Below are 21,808 nucleotides of genomic sequence, written 5' to 3' on the forward strand. Positions count from 1 at the left end.
TTTGTTTCTAACCACTAAGTTCTTTTATCTGCTCTCCCTTTTTGAAAAATAATAATAGCTTTCTATTTTTCAAAGTACATGCAAAGATAATTTTCAACATTCACTCTTGCAAAACCTTGTGTTCCAAATTGTTCTAACAGCAAGTAATCCAATATAGGTTAAACATGTGTGATTCTTCTAAATATATTTCCACATTTATCATGCTGCACAAGAAAAATCAGATCAAAAAAATGAGTAAAAAAAACCAAGCAAACAACAACAAAGGTGAAAATACTATGTTGTGATCCACATTCAATCCCCATAGTCCTTTCTGAATGCAGATGGTTCTCTCCACCAAGTCTATTGGATTGTCTGCTCTCCCTTTTAATACTCCCCCTTTCTCTTATCCCCCTTCCCTCTTATTTCCTTGTTGCATTAGATAGATTTCTATAACCAACTGAATGTGTGTGTGTGTGTTTGTGTGTGTGTGTACACACTCCCTTTTTAAACCAATTTAGATGGATTGAGGTTGGAGCATTGCCCACCCTCACTTTCCAACCATTATCCCCTCTTCTGTAAAAGCTCTTCCTTGAGTACCTCATTTATGTGAAATAATCTTTCCCATTATTTCTCTTTCCCTTTCTCTCAGAGAATCTTTCCTTTTCTCCTTTTTTGAGATCATCCCAACATAGCTGATTTACTCCTATGCTTTCTTTCTATGTAGATTCCTTTTAATTGCCTTAATAAAGATAAAGGTCTTAGAAGACCCTATACCTCCAGTGCCTAATAGTACATCGCATAATAGTAAATACTTTATAAAAGTTGGTTGGTGGCCCAGTGGATAGAGTGTCAGGCCTGGAGTCAGGAAAACTCATTTTTATAAATTCACATCCAATCTCAGATACTTAACTAGCTGTGTGACTCTGGGCAACCCTGTATACCACAGTTTCTTCATCTGCAAAATGAGCTGGAAAAGGAAATGACAAATCACTTCAGTATCTTTGCCAAACCCCAGATGTAGTCACCAAAAGTACACTGTAACACACCTGTAACAACTGTAACAACCAAACAAGATTGACTGGTGCGAACAATTTACCTATGTAATCAATAATGGTTTTCTTTTTTCTTACTGTTATCCTTATGAACATCAAATTATCACTGCAAACTCTAAGCATAAAAGACATAGGGAATTATGTTGAATATATACTGACCCCAGGACATTCTCTGGAATTTGCTTTCATGAATAAATCCCTGATATCAACATATCTCATTTTCTCTATCTCCTAAAGAAAGGGGATAAAAAAAGACTCAGTTAGTTGAGGCTTCTTAGAAGAAGAGAGCGCTTTCTTCACAATCTGAATTTTAACCTAACTTTCATAATTATTTCACTAGTTCTCTTCATGCACTCTGTGCTCAAGGCCAATGGAATAGTTCCCATGTGCTATTTTTCTAGCTCATCATTCCATCTTCCATCTCTATATTTTTGTACAGATTGCCTGCCAAGTCTGGAATGTATTTCCTCCTCATCTCTGCATCTCAAAATGTCTGGTTTTCTCTAAAGTTCAGCTCAGGTTCACTTTCCTATTTAACTCCTTCCTTCATCTACCCATTGGTGGCTCCCACTCTCCTCAATTTTTTTTGTATTTACTTATCTGGGTTTACATGTTGCAACCAGCATGCAGAATATAAGCTCCTAGAGGCAGCAGTTGTTTCTTTTTTGTCTTTATGGTGTTCATAAGATTATAGTTATCATGGGGTCATAGACTGAGTGGTAGGTAGAAGGATCACAGAAGCCATCAATAGTCTAATCTTCTTGTATTACAAATGAGGAAATTGAGGCCCAGAGATAAGTGACTTCTTTAAGATCACAAAAAATATTAAGCATTCAAGCAGATATGAACCCAATTCCTCTGACTCCAGAGTCATTGTGCTTTCTGTCAAATTATATCTCTTACAAGTATAAGTGCTTAATGAATGTTCATTAAATTAAATTGAATTAAATCAGGTTCTAGTTAATTAAGATTTTATTATTGGGTGGATCTTTTTTAAATTTAAACTTCTCAAACACCTTTTTTGCATCACTTATATTTTCCACATTTCATATCCTTTTAGATATTTTAAAAGGAGATTTTTTTACCTTCACTGTGACTTTGTACATGTTAAAAATAATTTGGGTTAAAACTCAATGGGTGGTGACTCATCCTGGACTCAGCCCTGTTCGCTTCACTGTGGAAGCAGAAAAGGTTAATAGACTTAGACCATTTCTGGAAGAGTTTGGGCTATTGCCAGGTCTCTCTCATGTATGAAGTTTTAAAAGAATATTTCAAAGGCTCCAGTTGCTCCCATTCCAGTTGGAAACCAATCTGTTGAGTTCTTTATCTCTTGAGCAGTTTCCATTCCTAGATTCCCCCATACTCAGTGCATCTGGTAATATTTAAGTAGTGGCCAATGGTTTATCACAGGAACAAAACACTTGACTATTAGAATAATAAGAGGTGAGTCACTCTTAATAGTGTTCCATGCCAAGCAAAATCAGACACACCTAAAGTCACCATAACTCATGTCCCAGAAAAAGCTTTCTTTAAAGTCTGGCCCAAACACTACTATGGTAGGATGTTCCCCTACCATTAGGGACACTGTTATGTAACTCTCTGATGAGTTTGCACTATATGAGTGAATGGCTCAGAAAATCAATGTAAATTAGTGGGATTACACAATTAATTATTCTTAAGTGTCAAATTCTAATAAATACTCTGAATTGTAATTAAAATATACAGATTTGAGATTAGACTAAGAAAGGATACTTGCTTAGTGTAAATGTACTATTTTTGACCTTTGATTTCAAATGATTGAAATCCATGTATAATTATATTGAAATAGTTACCAAAACATTAATTACATATTAATATATAATTATTTTCTTTGCAATCCATGTATTTTATTTTTATTAATTTTAAAACCTTATTTTGAAAAGGGACCCATAAACTTCACCAGACTGCAAAGGAGTCTATGAAAAAGATGAAAGAAAAAAAGAACCCCTAGTTTAGAGAGACAATTTGGCTTAGTGGACAGGAAGGACTTTGAATTTGACTTCACACTAAATTCCTTAACCTCCTTTTTCTCATCTGGAGAATGAGAATGAGACAGGGGTTGTCATAAAGATGAAACAAGATAATATGTGGAAAGTACTTTGCAAACTTTGAAGTATTATTACTGCTGTCACATTCTAAGTGCACCAGAGAGGGTCTTTGTGAGGTCTGAAGAAGAGAGGGTCATTTCCAACTTGAGAAGCTCAAGGAAGGAAGTAGTATTTGCACTGAACTGTAAGGGGTGGGTGGGAATTCAAAAGGTGAAGATAGGGAGAGGGGATATTATAAGAATAGGGGAAAACTCGATTTTAAAAAGGCATAGAACTGTGAAAGCACTTATCTGAGGGACAGAAATTAGTGCAGGTTAGAGCACAGATTACATGAAGGGGAATAATATGAGACAATGCTGTTTCATCAGTTGTCAAGTCCAGTCATTTCTACCTTCTCATCATCTCTTGCATCTGCACAGGTGGCTAAGTAGTAAGTGAATAGAGCATAGGGTCAGGAAGATCTAACAAGAGCTTCCCAAACTTGCAGCTTGGGCAGTCTGTTTCTAAGAGAGTACTTAATTGAGCCAGAAAGGATAGGCTTTTTTGGGGGAGGGGGGAGTACATGGAGATTTGACTGATGCTAGCCAAGAAGAGACACCTCCCATTTAGAGACAGCTACATAACAGATATTGTCATCATTGAGCAGGGGGCAATGGCGGCTGAGAAGCCGCTTCTGGAGGGCTCCTAAGCTTTGGAGACAGAATTTCTGTGCTCGAGGCTCCGGGAAAGAGCTGTAAGGGCAAGCTGATAACTAACTTCAGCAGGTAAAAACTGATGGGGCAAAGAGCTCCCCAGGGGGGTCCCAGCAAGGGCCAACCTGTCATCCAAGTGTGGGGGTTTCCCTCCTCAGAGAACATTTTCCCCCCAATGGCAGAGGAATAAATAGAGAACATTTCTGCATCTTTTTATTTGATTGTTTCTAGGATCATTGATGTAGTGCTATGGATCAAGGTCAACGCACTCATCTTACAGAAAAAGAACTAGAAATTTGTTTAAGGTCATTGTTGCCGTTATTGCTCATGCTTCATTCTCTGAGAGGACCAGACCTCAGGAGGGTGATGTCTTGACTCACAAGTGAGTTGGATTAGAATGATGCTCCCAGCAGCATCAGCCTTGCTCTCTCCTCAGGAGTCGTTGGAGTTCAGTGGCAAGGTTGGCGATGGCCCGGGAAGAAATGGATGACTTTAGTTTTTTCGAATGAAGTTCTGATGACTTGCCCGTTCAGTGGCTGGGGGCCAAATTAGGGTTTGAATTTGGGTCCTGACCCCCAAACCCCCCAAAATACTTTCTACAGCACCACACTAATTTATTGTTTTTCCCTTTTAGTTTTGCTTTAAGTACAGGGACTAGCCCATGATTGGTAGAAGAGACTCTCAGATGAGGAGACTCTTCCAATGAAGATTTAATTGTGCTCTACAACTTTCAGTAACAGAGAGTGGCCCAGAGCATTGAAAGGCTACATAGCTCGTCCCAGCTCACAGAGGCAGAGATGGGACCACCCATCCCAGGTCTTCCTGATCCAAGGTCTCCACCCACTACATTATGCTGGTTCTCTTTAAGGACTTTGATGTTAGTCCTCTGGTGATTTGGTTTTAATTTGAGGCAGATTATATGCTATATCTTTTTTTCCCCCTGAGGCAATTGGAGTTAAGTAACTTGCCCAGGGTCACACAGCCAGGAAGTGTTAAGTGTCTGAGGCCAAATTTGAACTCAGGTCCTCCTGACTTCAGGGCTGGTGCTCTATCCACTGCACTACCTAACTGCCTCAGATATCTTTCTTAACAATGAATCTCAGTGGTGAGAATACCCAAATCCATCTCTTCACTGCCTGGAACGCTCTCCCTCCTCATCTTTCTCCTGGCTTACCTTGTTCCTTCCCAAAATCTTACCTTCTTAAAATCTTAACTTCTACAGGAAATGTTTCTCACTTCCTCGGAATTCAAACCCTTCCCTCTGTTGATTATTTCAAATGTATCTTGTTGGTACCTTGTTTGTACCCAGCTGTTTACATGTTGTCTTTCCCATTAGACTATGAGGTCCTTGGAAGCAAAACTAATCTTTGGCCTTTCTTCATTTCCTCAGCATTTAGCACAGTGCCTGGCACACAGTAGGCTCTTATTAAATGTTTGTTGACTGACTAATGTTTAGGATTGTTTCATTTTTGTCTTTGAATCCCCAGTGCCTAGCATAGTGTTCGGCACACAGTAGGTGTTTCATAAATGCTCATTCATTAAGTTGATTTTCATCTCCTAGTGACTGAAGTATAGAAATCAGAAGGATAACACTTGAATTAAAACATACAGGGAAGTTAAAATGGCAGAGAACCCAACGTCCAGAAGCAGTTGGATGAATGTGCTCCTTGTTGGAATCCCACTGATTTCCTCGAGCTTGTTGTTTGGGGCCTGAGAGTTTTGTTCATCAATAGAGAGCCACCAGTAAGCCCAGATTATTGTCATTGTTCAGTTGTGCCCCATGAACTATACTGTCCATGCAGTTTTCTTATCAAAGATCCTGGAGCAGACTTGCCATTTCCTTCTGCAGAGGATTAAGGCGAACAGGGATTAAGTGCCTTGCTCAGAGTCACCCAGGCCAGATCTGAATTTAGGTCTCCCTGACTCTAGGCCCAGAGCTCTCTCCACTGAGCCACCCAGCTGCCGACTCCAGAGACATCATCAGGTAGATCACTAAGTAAGATGACTTCTAGCCCATCCTGTTGGAATCTTTCTTCCACTTACCAGCAGCATTCTTCACCTTATTCCCTCTTGTGTCCTGGACTTATTTCCTCCAGATAGGATTATTATATTATTAATCTTATTTTATGACCTTATTATATGTGAGTTTCAGTGGTTGTGTTCGTTCTCCCAGAGTTATTTATATGTTAAGGAATAGCTTTTATTTTGCATCAACAAACTTTGTTTTCTTAATTTTAAAAGAATTTCAGGCATTGGTATGAGGGGAACTGAACAGGACATATTTGTTAGCTGTGTGACTGGGCAAGTCATTTAATTTCTCCATGTTTCAGTTTCCTTATTTGTAAAATCAGAGGAAATGGTCTCAATGGCTTCCAAGGTCCCTTCAAGTTCTAAATTTGTGATCCTGTGATTTCTCCTAAAACCCTGAAGATACCAAGTTTGTGAATGAAAAAGTTGGACTTTCCATGGAAAAGCCACCTAGTACATAAGGAAAAATTCAAATCAGTGACTATTGTGACTCATGAATCAAGGCAACTTAATTGTGCAGTGAATATTGATGGACCTAGACTCAGAAAGACTTATGTTCAAATCCTGAGTCAGACACTAACTGGCTATGTGAACCTGAATAAATCTCCTAATCTCTCTTAAATCTCATTTTCTTTATTTATAAAATGGGAATAAAATACACACTTATCTTAAAGAATTGTGACAATCAAATGAGATAGCTTTTTTAAAATGTTATATAAATACTATTATCACTGAACAGCTGTGGGAAGAATTTGAGCAAAAGATGCTAAATACTTTATCTTGGCCAGACCACTCCTGAGCACTTAATTCAGTTATAGATGCCTCATTTTACAAAGGACATAGGCAAAGTGGAATGCATCCAAAATGGCAATGTCTGCGTTATGGATGGCAGTCCCGAGGAGAAGGAGATTGGAGGCTATATTTAGCTCAGAGAAGAGGAGACTTGGGAAGGTTGTAATGTCAGTACATGAATATTTGCAGGGGTCTTCAAACTACAGCCGGCGGGCCAGATGCAACAGCTGAGGACATTTATTCCCCTCACCCAGGGTTATGAAGTTTCTTTATTTAAAGGCCCACAAAACAAAGTTTTTGTTTTTACTATAGTCCAGCCCTTCAACAATCTGAGGGACAGTGAACTAGCCCTCTATTTAAAAAGTTTGAGGACCCCTGAAAAGGTTTGTCTCATAAAGGGGCAGTTAGATGGTCAATAGATAGAGCATTGGGCCTGGAGTCAGAAAAACTTAAGTTCAAATTTAGTCTCAGATACTTACTAGCTGTGTGATCCTGGGTAAGTTACTTACCCCTGTTCGTCTCAGTTTCTCCATCTATAAAATGAGCTGGAAAAGGAAATGGCCAACCCTCCAGGATCTTTGCCAAGAAAACTCCAAATGAAGTCATAGTCAGACACAACTCAAAACAACTAAACAAAATATAGAGGGATTGAGATTACTTTTTTTTTTTTTTAGCTCTTAAATGCCAGTCAATGGATGTCACAAAAGACAGGTCTAGTATAAGGGAAAACTTCCTAATCATTAGAAATGGTGCAAAAGCAAAAAGCTCTGTTTGAAAAGTTAGTGTTTCCCCTGACTGGAGATATTCAAACAGAAGCTAGCTGATTTCTTGTTGTATATGTAAGAAAGAGAATTCTTGGCCTGGATGATTTCTGAGGTCCCTTCTAAATTTTGGTTACTGTGATTTTGTTATTACAAATGATTGAGAGCACGTGATAATCCAGACCCAGTGCAATACCTTCAAGAGTTTGCCATTGCTTATTTTTCGGGCTGTTTCTGTCTCATCTCTTCAATTAGACCGTAAAGATCTCACGAGCAGAAGCCATGTCTCATTGCTTCATGGTGTGCAGGGTCTGGGACAGTGCTTTTCACAGAGGAAGGGCTCAATAAAAACTTGTTGATCAATTGATTACATGCTAGCCAAGGACACTGTTGATGAGGACATGCATGAAGCGGACATGACAGGCATCTCAATCATTCATACCTTCTCATTCTACTTCTCTCCCATCCTGTTTCCACCCCCCTCCCCCCCAAAAAAGAGAGGGAAAAAATGAATTATGAAAGGGCCCAACTGGGAGGAGGGGCCTGCCCTCTGGCAGCGAATGTGACCTGTCAATCTCTTGCTACTGTTCCACTTGTGCCAGCTGGTCTAATAAACTCTAAACTCCAGTGATTTAAGTGAAGATTTCAGATTAACATTTAAATTAATGCTGGACTAGGAATCAGGAGAGCCAGGTCGCAGTTGTGACTCTGGAGCTAACTTGTTCTGTGACCTGGGGCAGAAATGTAAAATTATCCTCGCTTCTAACTCATAATGCTTCCCTTCCCGCCTCCATCCTCCAGGAGGCCAGGGATTTGCAGACCTGCTACACCCTAGGCCAACTAAGATCAATCCACCTTTCTATTTCTCTTATCTCAGAGACTTAAAATCTTGCTGAGAATCATCTTTGACCCTTGAAAAAGGGCCTGGTTGACCTTCACAAATAAGGGTTTTTCTGGTTCATGTTTAACAAAAGGCTCTCTAGGGAGATTAATTTGAATTATTAACATTTTCTCCCATCACTTTCTTAAGGTTTAGGTAATTAAGAAAACAATAAATCAAGCCCTTATTTGTAATGTTGCCAGTTTTGAGGAGTAAATGCTCACACTGAAAATTTAACAACCAGCTCTCAGGAATAGCTCCACCTAACTGGAGCATGTTCCTCTAAGTGAAGAATTTATTCAATCTTCAGGCCCTGTGATTACATCTGCAATTAAATCCCTAGAATAAAAAAGGGTGATCAAAAGGGGAAAGGGCCACTCTTCTTTTTGCTTACTTTTTCCTTAATGCCACAGTGATCACAGAATCATAGTCTTAGAAATTAAAGGGACCTTAGTGCAAAAGAAACATAAATTCCAAATATATCATCAATGACAAAGGGTTATTTTTCAGCTTATGCTGAACTCACTATCAATCAATCAATGATTATTCATTAAGCGACTTTCTATGTGTCAGGCACTATGCAAAATGCTAATTCTTGAGGCAGATCCATTTAGTTTTGGATGTTCAGAAATTTTTCTTCCCTAGAGAAAATTAAAATTCACCAGTTTGCAACTTTTCCCCTGTTGACCCTTGTTCTGTCCTTCCAAGGTCAAAAAGGATAAGTATATTGATAGTGCCTTTATTTAAGTCATTCTGAAAAATGTTGAACAGAGGCAAGAAACTGGAAACTGAGTGGATGCCCATCAGTTGGAGAATGGCTGAATAAGTTATGGAAAATGAATGTTATAGAATATTATTATTCTGTAAGAAGCGATCAGCCGGATGATTCCAGAAAGGCCTGGGGAGACTTACATGAACTGATGCTGAGTGAAATGAGCAGAATCAGGAGATCATTGTACATGACAATAACAAGAATATTTGATGATTAATTCTGATGGATATGGTTCTTTTCAACAAATCTGATGATTCAGGCCTGTTCCAATGATCTTGTGATGCTAAGAGCCATCTACACACAGAGAAAGGAACTGAGTGTGAATCACAACATAGCATTTTCATTCTTTTTGTTGTGGTTTGCTTGAATTTTTTTTCCTCATTTTTTTTGATCTGATTTTTCTTGTGCAACAAGATAATTGTGTAAATTTGTATGCCTATTTTGGATTTAACATATATTTTTATCATGTTTAATACATATTAGGTTACATGCCATCAAGGGGAGAGGGGGAAAATTGGTACATAAGATTTTTCAAGGGTCAATGTTGAAAAAAATTACTTTGCATATGTTTGAAAATAAAAAACTTTGAAAAAAATGTTGAACAGAATAGGATGAAGGGCAGAGCCCTGTGGAACTCCTCTAAAGACCTTCCTCTATTGTCAATCTATTGAAATATTCGTTTAGCTCAGGCAAAAAACACCTATGAAACTTATGGTTATTGTGAAACAATTATTGGTTCTCTTTGATCCCCGTCAATGGTGCTGTAGTCACCTCTTTTAATTCAATTCAATACAATAAAATTTACCTCAAACTGATTGAATATTTATAATTATAAGGTACCATTAAGAGGATAAAAAGATAAATCAATACTCTCAAAGAGTTTGTAATCTAACAAGAAGAATAAGATAAAGGGAAATAAGGAAATGAGATATAAACATTTATATACTGCCTACTATGCAGTAGGCACCTTACTAAGTGCACTTTACACATATTATCTCATTTGAACCTTCTCAACAGTTCTTCAAGGCAGCTGCTACTTCTATTTTACAGTTAAGGAAATGGAGGCAAACAAGTGTCCAGATCACACAGCTAATAAATGTCTGAAACTAAATTTCAACTCACATCTTTCAGATTCTAGGCCCACTATTCTATCCAGTATGCTACCAGAAACCTCTGAAAAGACAGGAAGACACAGAATGCCTTTCACAATTCTATTCCCCTTTCTCCATAATCTCTGCACATATTCCCATATTAGTTGCCTGTACTAAGTACCCATGGAATTTACTCAGCCCTGCTGGAGGAAGGTAGTAGTATGCCAGAAGAACTTGCTGACTACTGGCTCAATCCAGTTCTAAGAGGGAGGGATCTCTCTGGGAAGACCCCTTCTACAATAAAGCTTCTCTCCCTGCATTGACAACAGCACTTGGGGTTCTACTCCAAGAAGTTAATTGTTTGAAAACAACAGAGAGTAAGCAAGTTAGGATATTTAAAAAAAAAATAGGACTAGAAGGCATGACCAAGTCAGAAACTCATTGGCTGTGGGGCTAGGACAGCCTCCTAAATAGGCCCTAAGGTCATTTTCTGCCTCTATTAATTAGAGGAAAGTGACTGGATAGTTCTTTTTTAAGTGTTATGATAGGATTAATCTAAGTAAGGGGACAATCCAGGAACAAGAATGTGAAAACTAAAGTGGCAAACAATAAAGGAATTATTGCTGTATTTTTTGGTGGCACCAAATGAATGAAAATAAGGCCAGAGCCAAGATTTGTTTTAAAAACTTATTGTGATCTGTTTTTGGCACATGTCATATTTCCCCCAATCATTACAAAAGGTTTTTTTTCCCCCCAAAAAAAAATCTCCTTAGCTCTGGTGAAATTCAAAATAAGCAATTTTTCAGTAGAGATGTTCTGACTCTTCCATACCCTCATTAAAAAAATGGAAGTTTCTTCAGGCTAGTAGTCCTGTACTTGATAGGGCTCTCTAAACAGACTTGGGGTTGGGGAGGAACTCTTCAGACTCATTACGCATTTTCCTGGTAGGCAAACAGCAGAGAAAAATAAGATCCTTTTTGGTCCGTGGGGCCTAGTAGAAATGCCCCAAATCTCAGCTCACTGATAGCTGGACAGTGCAGAAAATGGCTCTCCTTTCCCACCGTTTCTCGAAGGCCCATTTCTCATCCTGTGCTGCAGTCTCCTTTCCCCGTACTCAAGCCCCGAAATCAAATTTCTGCTTACCTGTGCTTAGCTTTTCCATCCACTCTCCTTCCTTCCTTCCCCTCCTCCGTAACTGGCTGTTTTCTGTCTTGTTTAGCTTGCAGGGCCTTGATGGATGAGGTAGAGTATGATGTTATGAAAGCCCGTCAGAAGAAGGGTGTGAGGGTGAAGTCGTACCGCATAAGGCCTGATGGGACGCAGGAGAGGACCAAGGTAACGGAGAAATCATATGCCAGGACATAATTGCAGATATGGGCAATTACCAGTCATTTATCCAAACAGCAGTTGGTCTTAATCTTCTAACCTTTTTCTTGTGCAGGGGATCAGCCTCTAAATTGCTTCTGAGTCCTCGGGGACCAAAGTAATTTTTAAGCTTGAAATTGAAGCATCTCTTTGTCGGTACCTAAATTTTGTGCCTCCGTCGCCGTGGCAGCCATTCTGGCTCCGCTCTGCATCGGGGTAAGAGCAGGCCCTCGTGATTCTTGGGCAAGGCCAGTAGGGGGCCAAGCAGGACTTGGCTACGGGATCCGTGCCGTGAGGAAAGGGAGCTTCTGGGAGGCTCAGCTCTTCTTCCCACTTCTCCTTGCCCTTCTGTGGTGGAGGGTTTGGGATGTTTAAAATGCAGTGACTTCCTAGGTGAAAACAAGGAAGGTTTCTACAGAGCTCTTCTGGCCTGCATTATATTGAATATGAAAGGGGAGTTTCTTTCTTTTTTATGCCTTCTGCTTATGGGAGGCCATATTGTTGGAAGGAAGGCCCTATATTAGAAATTAGGAGAAAGAAATGTGAGCTTTACTGCTACTTAGCCAAGATATAAAATTACAGTGTTTGGTTTTTTAAAAAGGAAAAAAAAATTGCTTCTTGAGAATTTTGTGTGTGTGAGAGTGTGTGTGTGTGTGTCTGTGTATTTTGGGGTATCATTCCTAGTGTGGAAAATCCCTCCATCCCAGCAAAATTACACAACTTATCTATCACTTAAAGTCTTACAAATTTGCCTGAGAGTTTACACTCACTTGCCCATGTCATAGCTCTAGAATGTCAAGTAGAATGATTCTACTTGCCTCTAATGCCAATTTTTTTTCTACTATTCTTGGCTCCAATACTTGCCATAGCTGAAAATAATTAATGGGTACCAATGAATAAATTGATGAGTTCAAGATCATCAGAGTCCATTTAGGTAGTAGACTAGGATTGGACTAGACTAGGATTGAGTCTTTCCACCATTAGCTCTGTCCCTGGTCCCTAATTTATGCATTTATAAGATCAAGGGGTTGGATTAAATCAGAGCATACCAAACTGAAGACTGGGATTTACTAGTAAATCTGAAAATGTTCCCTGGTATTCCTCTCCAAGCTAGTATCCGCCATATCTCCCTCCTGGACATTTGTAGTCTTGACCTCATCCTCAAACATAGTCCCTCAGAGACTTTACTTTAAATGTCCCGTCCTTATTTTTCAATCAGAAACTTACTATCAGCAATGCTCACTTCATACCCCTAGCACACATGTCCATATAAACACCAGGCTCTCAGGAAGAAAAAAGGAGAATATATGGAATGGGCTTTGAGATCCCTGTAAGTTCTTAAATTCTTTGAGAATCAGTAACAGTTTCTGTTTCCTTCACACTTAGTTTTAAAAGAGCATTTACATCAGTAATTTAATTTGAGACTCAAATCAGTAATACTTAACTATGGCAGAGATGTATCTCCATTTTACTAATAAAATCAAGGGTAAGAAAGTACTTGACTTGCCTAGGATCATACAAGTAGTAAATTGCAGAGATGGGAACCACCTGGCTCTTCTGTGATCTTTCCACTATTCTCACAATTTTGTCTCTATCAAGAAACCTCTTGCTCAGGGTTTCTGGTAGCTGGTAACTCCCTCATAGTAACCAATAAGCAATTTAGTTATACAGCTTGCCCTCCTACTCCCATTTTCACGAGAGACATTTGCATTGATAAGCCCCCAACCCATTGAAGTCTCTGAACCATTAAACCTTTAGATGTCCCTGGTTGGCAACTTCAGACCCTGAATTGCTGCCAAATCTTTCAGACTGTTTCTTTTGCTCACCCATTATGATACTTTGTCCAGAGCTCACACTCAATAAAGATTTGTTATCTTGTTTCTTTAAGGCACTCACTGAAATAATACCAACTTCACTTTTTATATAGTTCTCTGCATTTAACAGTGTTTCACAAAAAAACAGTCAGAAGACTTGGGTTCTCACTTTGCTATTTGCTAATCATATGACCTTGGGCAATTAATTTATCCTCATTAAACTTTCTTTTTCCTCATATGCAAGATGAGAAGGTTAGATTAGATGATCTTCAAGGTATCTTCTGGTCTTGACATTCTGTGATTCTCACAACTACCCTGTTTAGCAGGTAATATAAAAATTATTATATCCATTTCACAGGTGAGTTAACTATGGCTCAGTTCTGCCCTGGTGCATTTATCCTTATGATGCAGAGAGCTTCTAGGAAATGAGATCAATTTTGGGCATTCTCTTAGGTTCTAATCCTTTTCAGAGGGACATAAAAGGTTTTTCCAAGCATATTACAAATCAAAGTCAGCTCTAACCCAGAACTAATCTCCATTCTAGAACTGGTATGGGCTAGACTGTGTTGGATTTAGTGCTTTGTAGCTAAGTAAAAATATAATTGGGTATATGTTGGCATACAGAATCTATCAAAAGGTCTATTGGTTTTTCTTATTTCAGCATAACTCAAACAATCATTTTAATGCTTATTTGGGGGCTCTGTTATGCCAATAAACAAATTATTCAGAGTTACATGCAAAAAATTAGTGTGGAAGAGCCCCCCAGAAAGTTATGGAGAATATGAAAATGTAGTAGCATTTGTTTAAAAAAAAAAGTCTTTGGCTGGCTGGGCTATCAATTAGTATCTGGACAGCCAATGATTGATTGACTTGTTGATGGTGGGAAAGATGTTATCAAGAACACAGCTAGAAGGATTAGCTTAGTCAGAGAATAAAGTTACCTCTTCCTCTGAAACAGGGGAAGGATCATAGGAACCCTGAAGACACTTCAGAGATTAGCTAGCCAAAACTTCTCATTTTACAGGTGAAGAACCCAGAGAGGTTGTGATTTGTCTCAGGTTATAGATGTTGCAGTGGCGATGTTAGGATTCAAAATTCTGATTTCAGATACTGGGCACTATGCTGCCTATCCAAGGAAGAATAAATGGGTGATAGAACCTAAATTTTGGATCCTAAGAGAAGGGAGTTTACAATTGCAAGATTTTTATTATCTCTCTTAAGTAGAAAGTGAGATCATCAGCTCTATGTTAAGGTAGGGAGATTGGAGGCAAAAGTTGGAAGGAAGGATGCAAGAACTTACTGTGTTCCAGACTCTATGGTAAAGCCTTTATTATCTCCTTTGATCCTCATAATAACTCTGGGAATTAGGAGCGATTGCTATAGGGAATAACATCGAAGCTCACAGTACTGAATAGCATTGAGGGCCCAGTCGAGTTTATGTCATTTGAGTTTTTAATGAGTAAACTCAGGACCTGTTACTTCAAAATAAAACAAATCTTGTTATATCTCAAAGACTGACTGAGTCTCTCCATGAACAGCTCAGTGTGGTAGAAAATACATTGAATTTATAGTGACAAGACCTGCTTTCATAAGTTCTGACTGTACCCGTTATTAGTGTAAATAGACTAGCAAATAGAGTGCTAGATTTGAATTAGAATTGAAGACATAAGTTCAAAGCCAGTCTCAGACTCTAGTAGTTGTGTGATTTTGAATAAGTCATTTACCTTTACCTGCCTCAGTTTCCTCATTTGTAAAATGCAAATAATAATAACACCTACATTACATAACAGTTATGAGGATGAAATGAGATAAGATATGGAAAGTGCTTTGTAAACCTTACAACAATATACAATACTTTTATTTTTAGCCTGAATGTTTCATATTCATATGCAGTATATCTCTCCCACTATAGCATGAAACATTAATAAAGCTAGCATTCTCCTTGTACTTGGACACAAAGCATCATTTGGACACAAAGCATCATAATGACCTCTTGTGATATTCATTTTTTGGCAAGTGTAGGGAAGAATGATTAGGAAATGGGGAGAAAATGGGCTTTTTTATTTTTGTGTTATCAATAACCTGAGCCTTTCCTAATTCCCAGAATATCTAGTGCAAACTTCTCCTACTCCATCAAAGTATACCTTGTATTTATTTTGGATATACTTACTTCTGTACATATCTACTCTAAGTAGAAGGTAAGCCTCTTTAGGGCAGGGATGATCTCATTTTTGTCTTTGTATCACCAGCACCTTGGACAGTATCTCTTGTGTAGAAGGTGTATAATAAATGTTTGTTGATTGATTAGCTATTATTACAATATTAGGAATGTACTGATGAATAGCAAGGACCAAAACAAGAGGGGAAGGCTTTGATGATTAGAAAAATGGACAGGGGAATCAAGAAGTGTGACACAATATTCTACCAAAGCTTAAAATGAGCTATCCTTCATTAAGAATAGATTATGCAAATTAATCTGATTTTCTTTTTTTTTCTGACAGGATTGATTAATATAATAGGAAGTGGTAGGAATTCTTTAGATATAATTTGCCTCCTTCTTAGCAAAACTTTTGATATAGGATCTTATGTGATTTTTGTAAAGAAAAAATAAAGACATATGAATTAGATGATAATGTAGTCAGAAGGATTAAGTACTGGTTGGATGTCTGAATTTAGATTGTCATTGGCAATGGCTCAATGTCAGCAAGGCAAGAGGTCTCCAGTGGAGTACCCTAGGGACCTGTGCTTGACCCTGTGCTATTAACATTTTTATCAGTGACCTGGATGAAGGCATAAAGAGTATGCTTATCAAATCTGCAGATGATTCAAAGCTGAGAGGGATAGTTAAGACCCTGAATGACGGGACCTGAAAGGAACTTGATGGATAGAGCATTGGGCTGAATCAAATAAGATGACACTCAATAGGATAAGTATAAAGTTTTATATTTGGACAAAAAAATTGACTTCACTGTATCAGATGAGAAAAGCATGGATAGATAGATAGCAATTGTTATGAAGAAGATCTGGGGGGTTTAGTGGACTGAATGCTTGATATATGAGCCAGTAGCATAATGTGGCTACAAATAAACAATGCAGTTTTGGGCTGTATTCAAGAGATATAGTATCTAAAATAGGGAGGTGATACTCTTCCCCCATTTCCCAATGTACTCTGCAGTCTTCCCCTCTGCTAATTCTTCCCACTTATCCTATATATATATCATGTATGTACATAGTCATTTGCAACCCTTGCCCCACTAGACTATAAGCTTCTTAGGGGCAGCTACTCTATTTTTACCTTTCTCTACATGCCCAGTTCTTAGCTCAGTGCTAACACACAGTAAATACTTAATAAATGCATGTTGGCTGATTTACTTCCCATGTCAGATCTCAAGAACATGCTCGGTTCTGAATACTGTGGTTTAAGAAAGATACTGATAAGCTAGAGTGTGTTTAGATGGGGGTGGGCTTGGAATCCATTTAATACAAGGATTAGTTGGAGGTACTAAGCAAGTTTGATCTGGAAAAAAGAAGAAAAAAGAAGACATGATAGCTGTCTTAAAATATTTAAGGGACTATCACGGGAAAGAGGGATTAGACTTTTTCTGTTTGGCCATAGAAGATGGGACCAGGACCAGTGGTAGAATGTGTAAAGTGGCAAGTTTAAGCTTTTGACAGCAGGAAATTCTTTCTAATCATTTGAGCTGTCCAAAAGTAGAATGGGCTGCCTAAAGATAGGGTAAATTCTTCCTCTTGAAAGTCTTCAAATAACAGTGAGGAGAACCATTGTTGAGGATGTTGTAGGAAGCATTCCTTTCATGGATGGGTTGAACTAGTTGGTCCCTGAGATCTTCCTAATTCTCAAATTCTATGCCTTGGGACTAGTAGTGTCTTAGAGGCCATCTAGTCTAACTCTAATTTTTAAAATAAAGAAATCTGAGACCCAGAGAAGAGAAGTGAAATTTGCCCAAGGAGAGAGAGGTACAAAACAACAGAGTCAGAATGTAAATGCTGGTTCTACGACTTCAACTTCATTGTTCTTTCTCCTGTACAATTCTATTTTCCAAATTCCGGTGATAATAATGATTCTTATAATAATAACAGCAAATATTTATATAGTAGGCAGCTAAGAGGCATAGTGGATAGAATGGAGGAAATTTTTTCAGACTCTTTTTTTTCCTAAGTTCAAATCTGGCCTCAGATGTTTACTAGCTGGGTAGCACTGGAGAAGGCATTTTCATTTGCCTCAATTTCCTCATCTGTAAAATGATCTGGAGAAGGAAATGGCAAAGCATCCAGTACCTCTGCTAAGAAAATCCCTAATTATGTCACAGGGAGTGAAATAGAACTGAATAATAACAAGCAAAATCTAGGCTCCATTCCTCACTCTGTCACTCTCCTCCTCAGACAGCTTTCCTATACAAGGAGAAGGGTTGGACAAGGATGATTTAAGAGGTCCCTTCCAGATCTAAATCAATGAGCCTCCGGTTCAGTCTTTGGAAACTATTGGCTATAACCAAGATGCAGATGCTGAGGTTCTTATCCCCATCCCAGACCACCCCCCACAAACCCAACTCTGAATTATCTGAGATCATGTGGCTTAGTGGATAAAATGCTGGATTTGGGATTAGGATTATACTTTACATACATTTTACTCCTGGATTTAGGATAAAATGCTGGATTTAGGACTTAATTCAAATCTCACCTTATGTGATCACAGACAAATTATTTAAATTTTCCATGTCTCAATTTCCTCATCTGTAAATTAAGGATCATAAGATCTGTGTTCAATTATTTTAGAAATGTTTGACTTTTTGTGGTTCCAGTTGGGATTTTCTTGCCAGAGATATTGGAGAGATTGGCCATTTCCTTCTCCAGTTCATTTTTCAGATGAGAAAACTGAAGCAAAAAGGTGAAGTGACCTGCCCAGTGTCACTCAGCTAGTAAGTAAAGCTGAATCTCAACTCATGAACATGAGTTTTCCTGATTCCAGGCTCAGCACTTTATGCACTATGACGCCACCTAGCTACTCTGTAGGAGTTACCAAGAAGATGGTTATAAGGTATGAATAAGATCTTGGTAAGAGCTTTATTGACAGCAGTTATTATTTTGTAAATGAGAACAAAAATGTTCTAAAAGTCTTAATGCTATTAAGAACAACAACATAAGTACATTATGTTACATGCTGAACATTCAAAGAAAAAAGCAAAAATATTCCCTGCCCCCAGACAACTTAAATCCTAATGGGGAAGACAAAATGTAAATAACTATGTAGAAACAGTTGCATTATATACTAAATATGTATAATATAATATTATATGTATATAATTTAAAAAGTCGGAAATAATCAATAGAGGGAAGACACCAATATTGAGAGGCCCTAGGAAAGATCTTGTAGAAAGTGGCATTTTCCTGGGATTTTAAGGAAACCAGGAAGTCAGGAGGCAGAAATGAGAAGAAAATAATTCCCAAAATGGCAGAAAACCAGAGAAAATGCCTGGAAAAGGAGTGCCTTTTTTGAGGAACTACAAAGAGACCAGTGTCACTGGGTTGAAGAGCATGTAGTGGAGGGAGGATGTACTGTAATGTAGAAGAAGATGAAAAGGTGTATGTAAGGGGAGCTACGATATAAATTGATCATTCAAACTCTGCTTGAATATTTGTCGGCATAAGGATACCCACAAGCTCTTGTGGCAATCCATTCCACTTTGGGGGTGTTCTGTTTGGAAATTCTTTCTCAAATCAAGTCAAAATCTGAATCCCACAACTTCCCGCCTATTGTTTCTAGATCTAACTTCAAAAAGCCCTCAGGAACCTGAGAACCTCCAGATACTTGAAGGTGACCATCAAATCCCTCTTTAATCTTCTCTCTTTCAGAATGAAAGTTCCTTGTTCCTTTAACCAATGCTCATTCCCCCATTGTCTCAGTTTTCTTGCAGTTCCCTTTATCTTTTTTTGAGCATGCATTGTCCAGCTTATCAACGTCCTTCATAAAACATGATACTCAGAGCTGAATAGGACATTCCAGATTTGTTCCAACCAGGGCAGGGTATAAGGAGTTATCACCTTTCTCATTCTAGACACTATGATTGTTTTAATGCAGATGTGGATTATATTCAGTTTTGGCTGCCAAATCCTACCATTGATTCAAAGAATTGAAGTTTTTAATTAATGTTATTCTCAAAATAGCTTAGAATTCTTTAGCATCATGGATTTTATACCATATTCTAATAGAAACAATATAAATGGTTAAATTTTGATCTATGGATAATCAAAGGAGCAGTTATTTTGCATAAATAATTCTTGTTGATAATGAATTCCCAGAGTGAAATCTTTCCCTTTTATTATCATTAATATTCCCTCTAGCCTGGGTTTTTTGGTGTTTTGCTGCTCTATGAATGGTGTATTGGGTTAGTTTTTTTTTAAGCATCAAATTATATTCACTTATGGCAACATTTTGCTTGATGTTATTTTATGATATGCAGAATGCTTGTTCTTCTTGACTTTCAAAGATTTCTCTCTTCAATAAAGCCAAGGATATAGAGGTTCTGTGGAGGCACATTCATTGAAGTGGAGGGTTCAGAGAGATGTCGTCAAGTAGCATCTGGGCTGCCAGTGACAGGACCTAGTCTATGCCTGCTGATTGTATTAGATAAGAATGTTCCCACCTGACATCTCCTCTGTGTTGTTACAAAGAGATGTCTGTTCAGCAAAATGTAGTTCCTATTTTAGTGCTGAAGCTCCTTTTTTGTTGTTGTTAACAAATTGAATTAATGGTGATTTATGAAAAATGCAGTTAGCCAGTCTCATATTGGCTCAGCATGATCTGGCTACAAAAAAGATCACCATTAGGTAGGGACCAGTGAATTTTGGTCGCAAAATTTTTAAGAAAAAAAATATTATATTATTCAAATTTAATATATAATAAGAATATATTATATATGAATGTTTTATCATATCATAGGCATATTCACATATTATAATATATGCCTATTATATTATATAATGAACAATATATGTTCAATATATTTTACATAATATTATGTACATATCATAAATATACACATCATATGTATTAGATATATATTTATAAATCTTCTCAACTCTCTTAAAAATGTCAAGAACCAAACCTCTTGAAAGACACTGAGGAAACCAGCAACTATTGAAGTTTGGAAATATCAGGGAATGGAAGTCTGGATCTCAGGTGCTATGATCTATTTGCTTTTACATGCCATTCCTTTGAATTCTGTGACTTTCTTCAGTGTAATGTAATGGCCAAGCTTTGGACACAAAGGCAAAAGACTTGTGGTTTCAGTTCCAAGTTCTTCAGCAAATCTCTTATTTTCTCTGTGGCTTTAAAATGAGAACAATAATATTTATTCCTGATCTCACAGAGTAGCTGTGAGAAAAGTATTATCTAAATGTGCGATCTTATTAGTGTGGAGATAAATCACCAATTTCAGCTTTTGTCAAATATCTGAAAGGTGACAGGTACCTCCAAAATGGGCTCAGATCTACATGGATTGCCAGCTAGTGGTGGAGTCAAGATTCAAAACCCAGAGTGCTGAATCTTAATCTAGATTCAGGATTCTCTCTGCTATCCCACTGCTGCCTTCTCTATGATGAAGGAGGAAAGGGTACAATACTTCTCTAGACACCTCAGTTTTCTCTCTGGAAATCAGATGAATCTAGATTGAGTTCTGAGGACTTTTTTTTCATTTTATTTTGAAAACACATGCATAATTGTTTTCAGCATTCACCCCTGCAAAATCCTTGTCCCCAGTTTTTTCTCCCTCCCTTTTCCCTATTCTCTCCCCTAGACAGCAAGCAATCCAATACATGGCAAACATGTGTAACTCTTTTACACACACTTCCACAATTATAATGCTGCACAAGAAAAATCAGATAAAAAAGGAAAAAATAAGAAAGAAAATAAAAGCAAGCAAATAGCAACAAAAAGGTGAAAATATTATGTTGTGATCCACATTCAGGCCCCATAGTCCTCCTTCTGAATGCAGATGGATCTCTCCCTCACAAGTCCATTGGAACTGGTCTGAATCACCAGCCTGAGGACTTAAATTACACTTATAAGAAAGGAAAGGTGTATAGGTGCTTCCAGGTTATAAAGGATGTAGGGGAGCCACAGGAGGGATGAGGGACATCCAGAGCCAGCACCTGAGAGCTGAAAGACAGTGTAGTCTGCTTTATCATTTGAGTTTGGGCTCTTTGCTATCTCTGCATAGTAACTCCCCAACAGTTCCTTCTCTTGTATAAGCCAAATCTCACTGAGTTACATAGTGGCTTGGAACATCCATTGCTCTGCTTTACTGGGACCAGCAGAGGGACCTTTTCCTCTGGGCTGTCCTTAAATTCATACCCAGAAGCCTTAACCAAGAGTTAAACAACCTGGAATTGGGGAGAATTAAGACTGAAGTCCCCACTGCCAATCCTGGAGATTAAAAATGAAAGCTAGATGTGATGTGGCAAGGAGTAGAGTG

At 38.1% G+C, this 21,808-nt stretch overlaps 1 protein-coding gene across 1 annotated transcript in view; it reads left to right on the forward strand.

Moving 5' to 3' along the window:
* Window positions 1-11,367: 11,367 nt before the first annotated feature.
* CNPY1 (canopy FGF signaling regulator 1) overlaps window positions 11,368-21,808 on the forward strand; it is a 53,107-nt gene continuing 42,666 nt past the window's right edge. Inside the window, exon 1 of the mRNA XM_052001540.1 lies at window positions 11,368-11,469. Coding sequence (XP_051857500.1) covers window positions 11,368-11,469 — 102 coding nt within the window. The remainder of the gene's footprint in view (window positions 11,470-21,808) is intronic.

The sequence above is a fragment of the Antechinus flavipes genome, chromosome 5 (genome assembly GCF_016432865.1).
Source record: "Antechinus flavipes isolate AdamAnt ecotype Samford, QLD, Australia chromosome 5, AdamAnt_v2, whole genome shotgun sequence".
Taxonomy (NCBI): domain Eukaryota; kingdom Metazoa; phylum Chordata; class Mammalia; order Dasyuromorphia; family Dasyuridae; genus Antechinus; species Antechinus flavipes.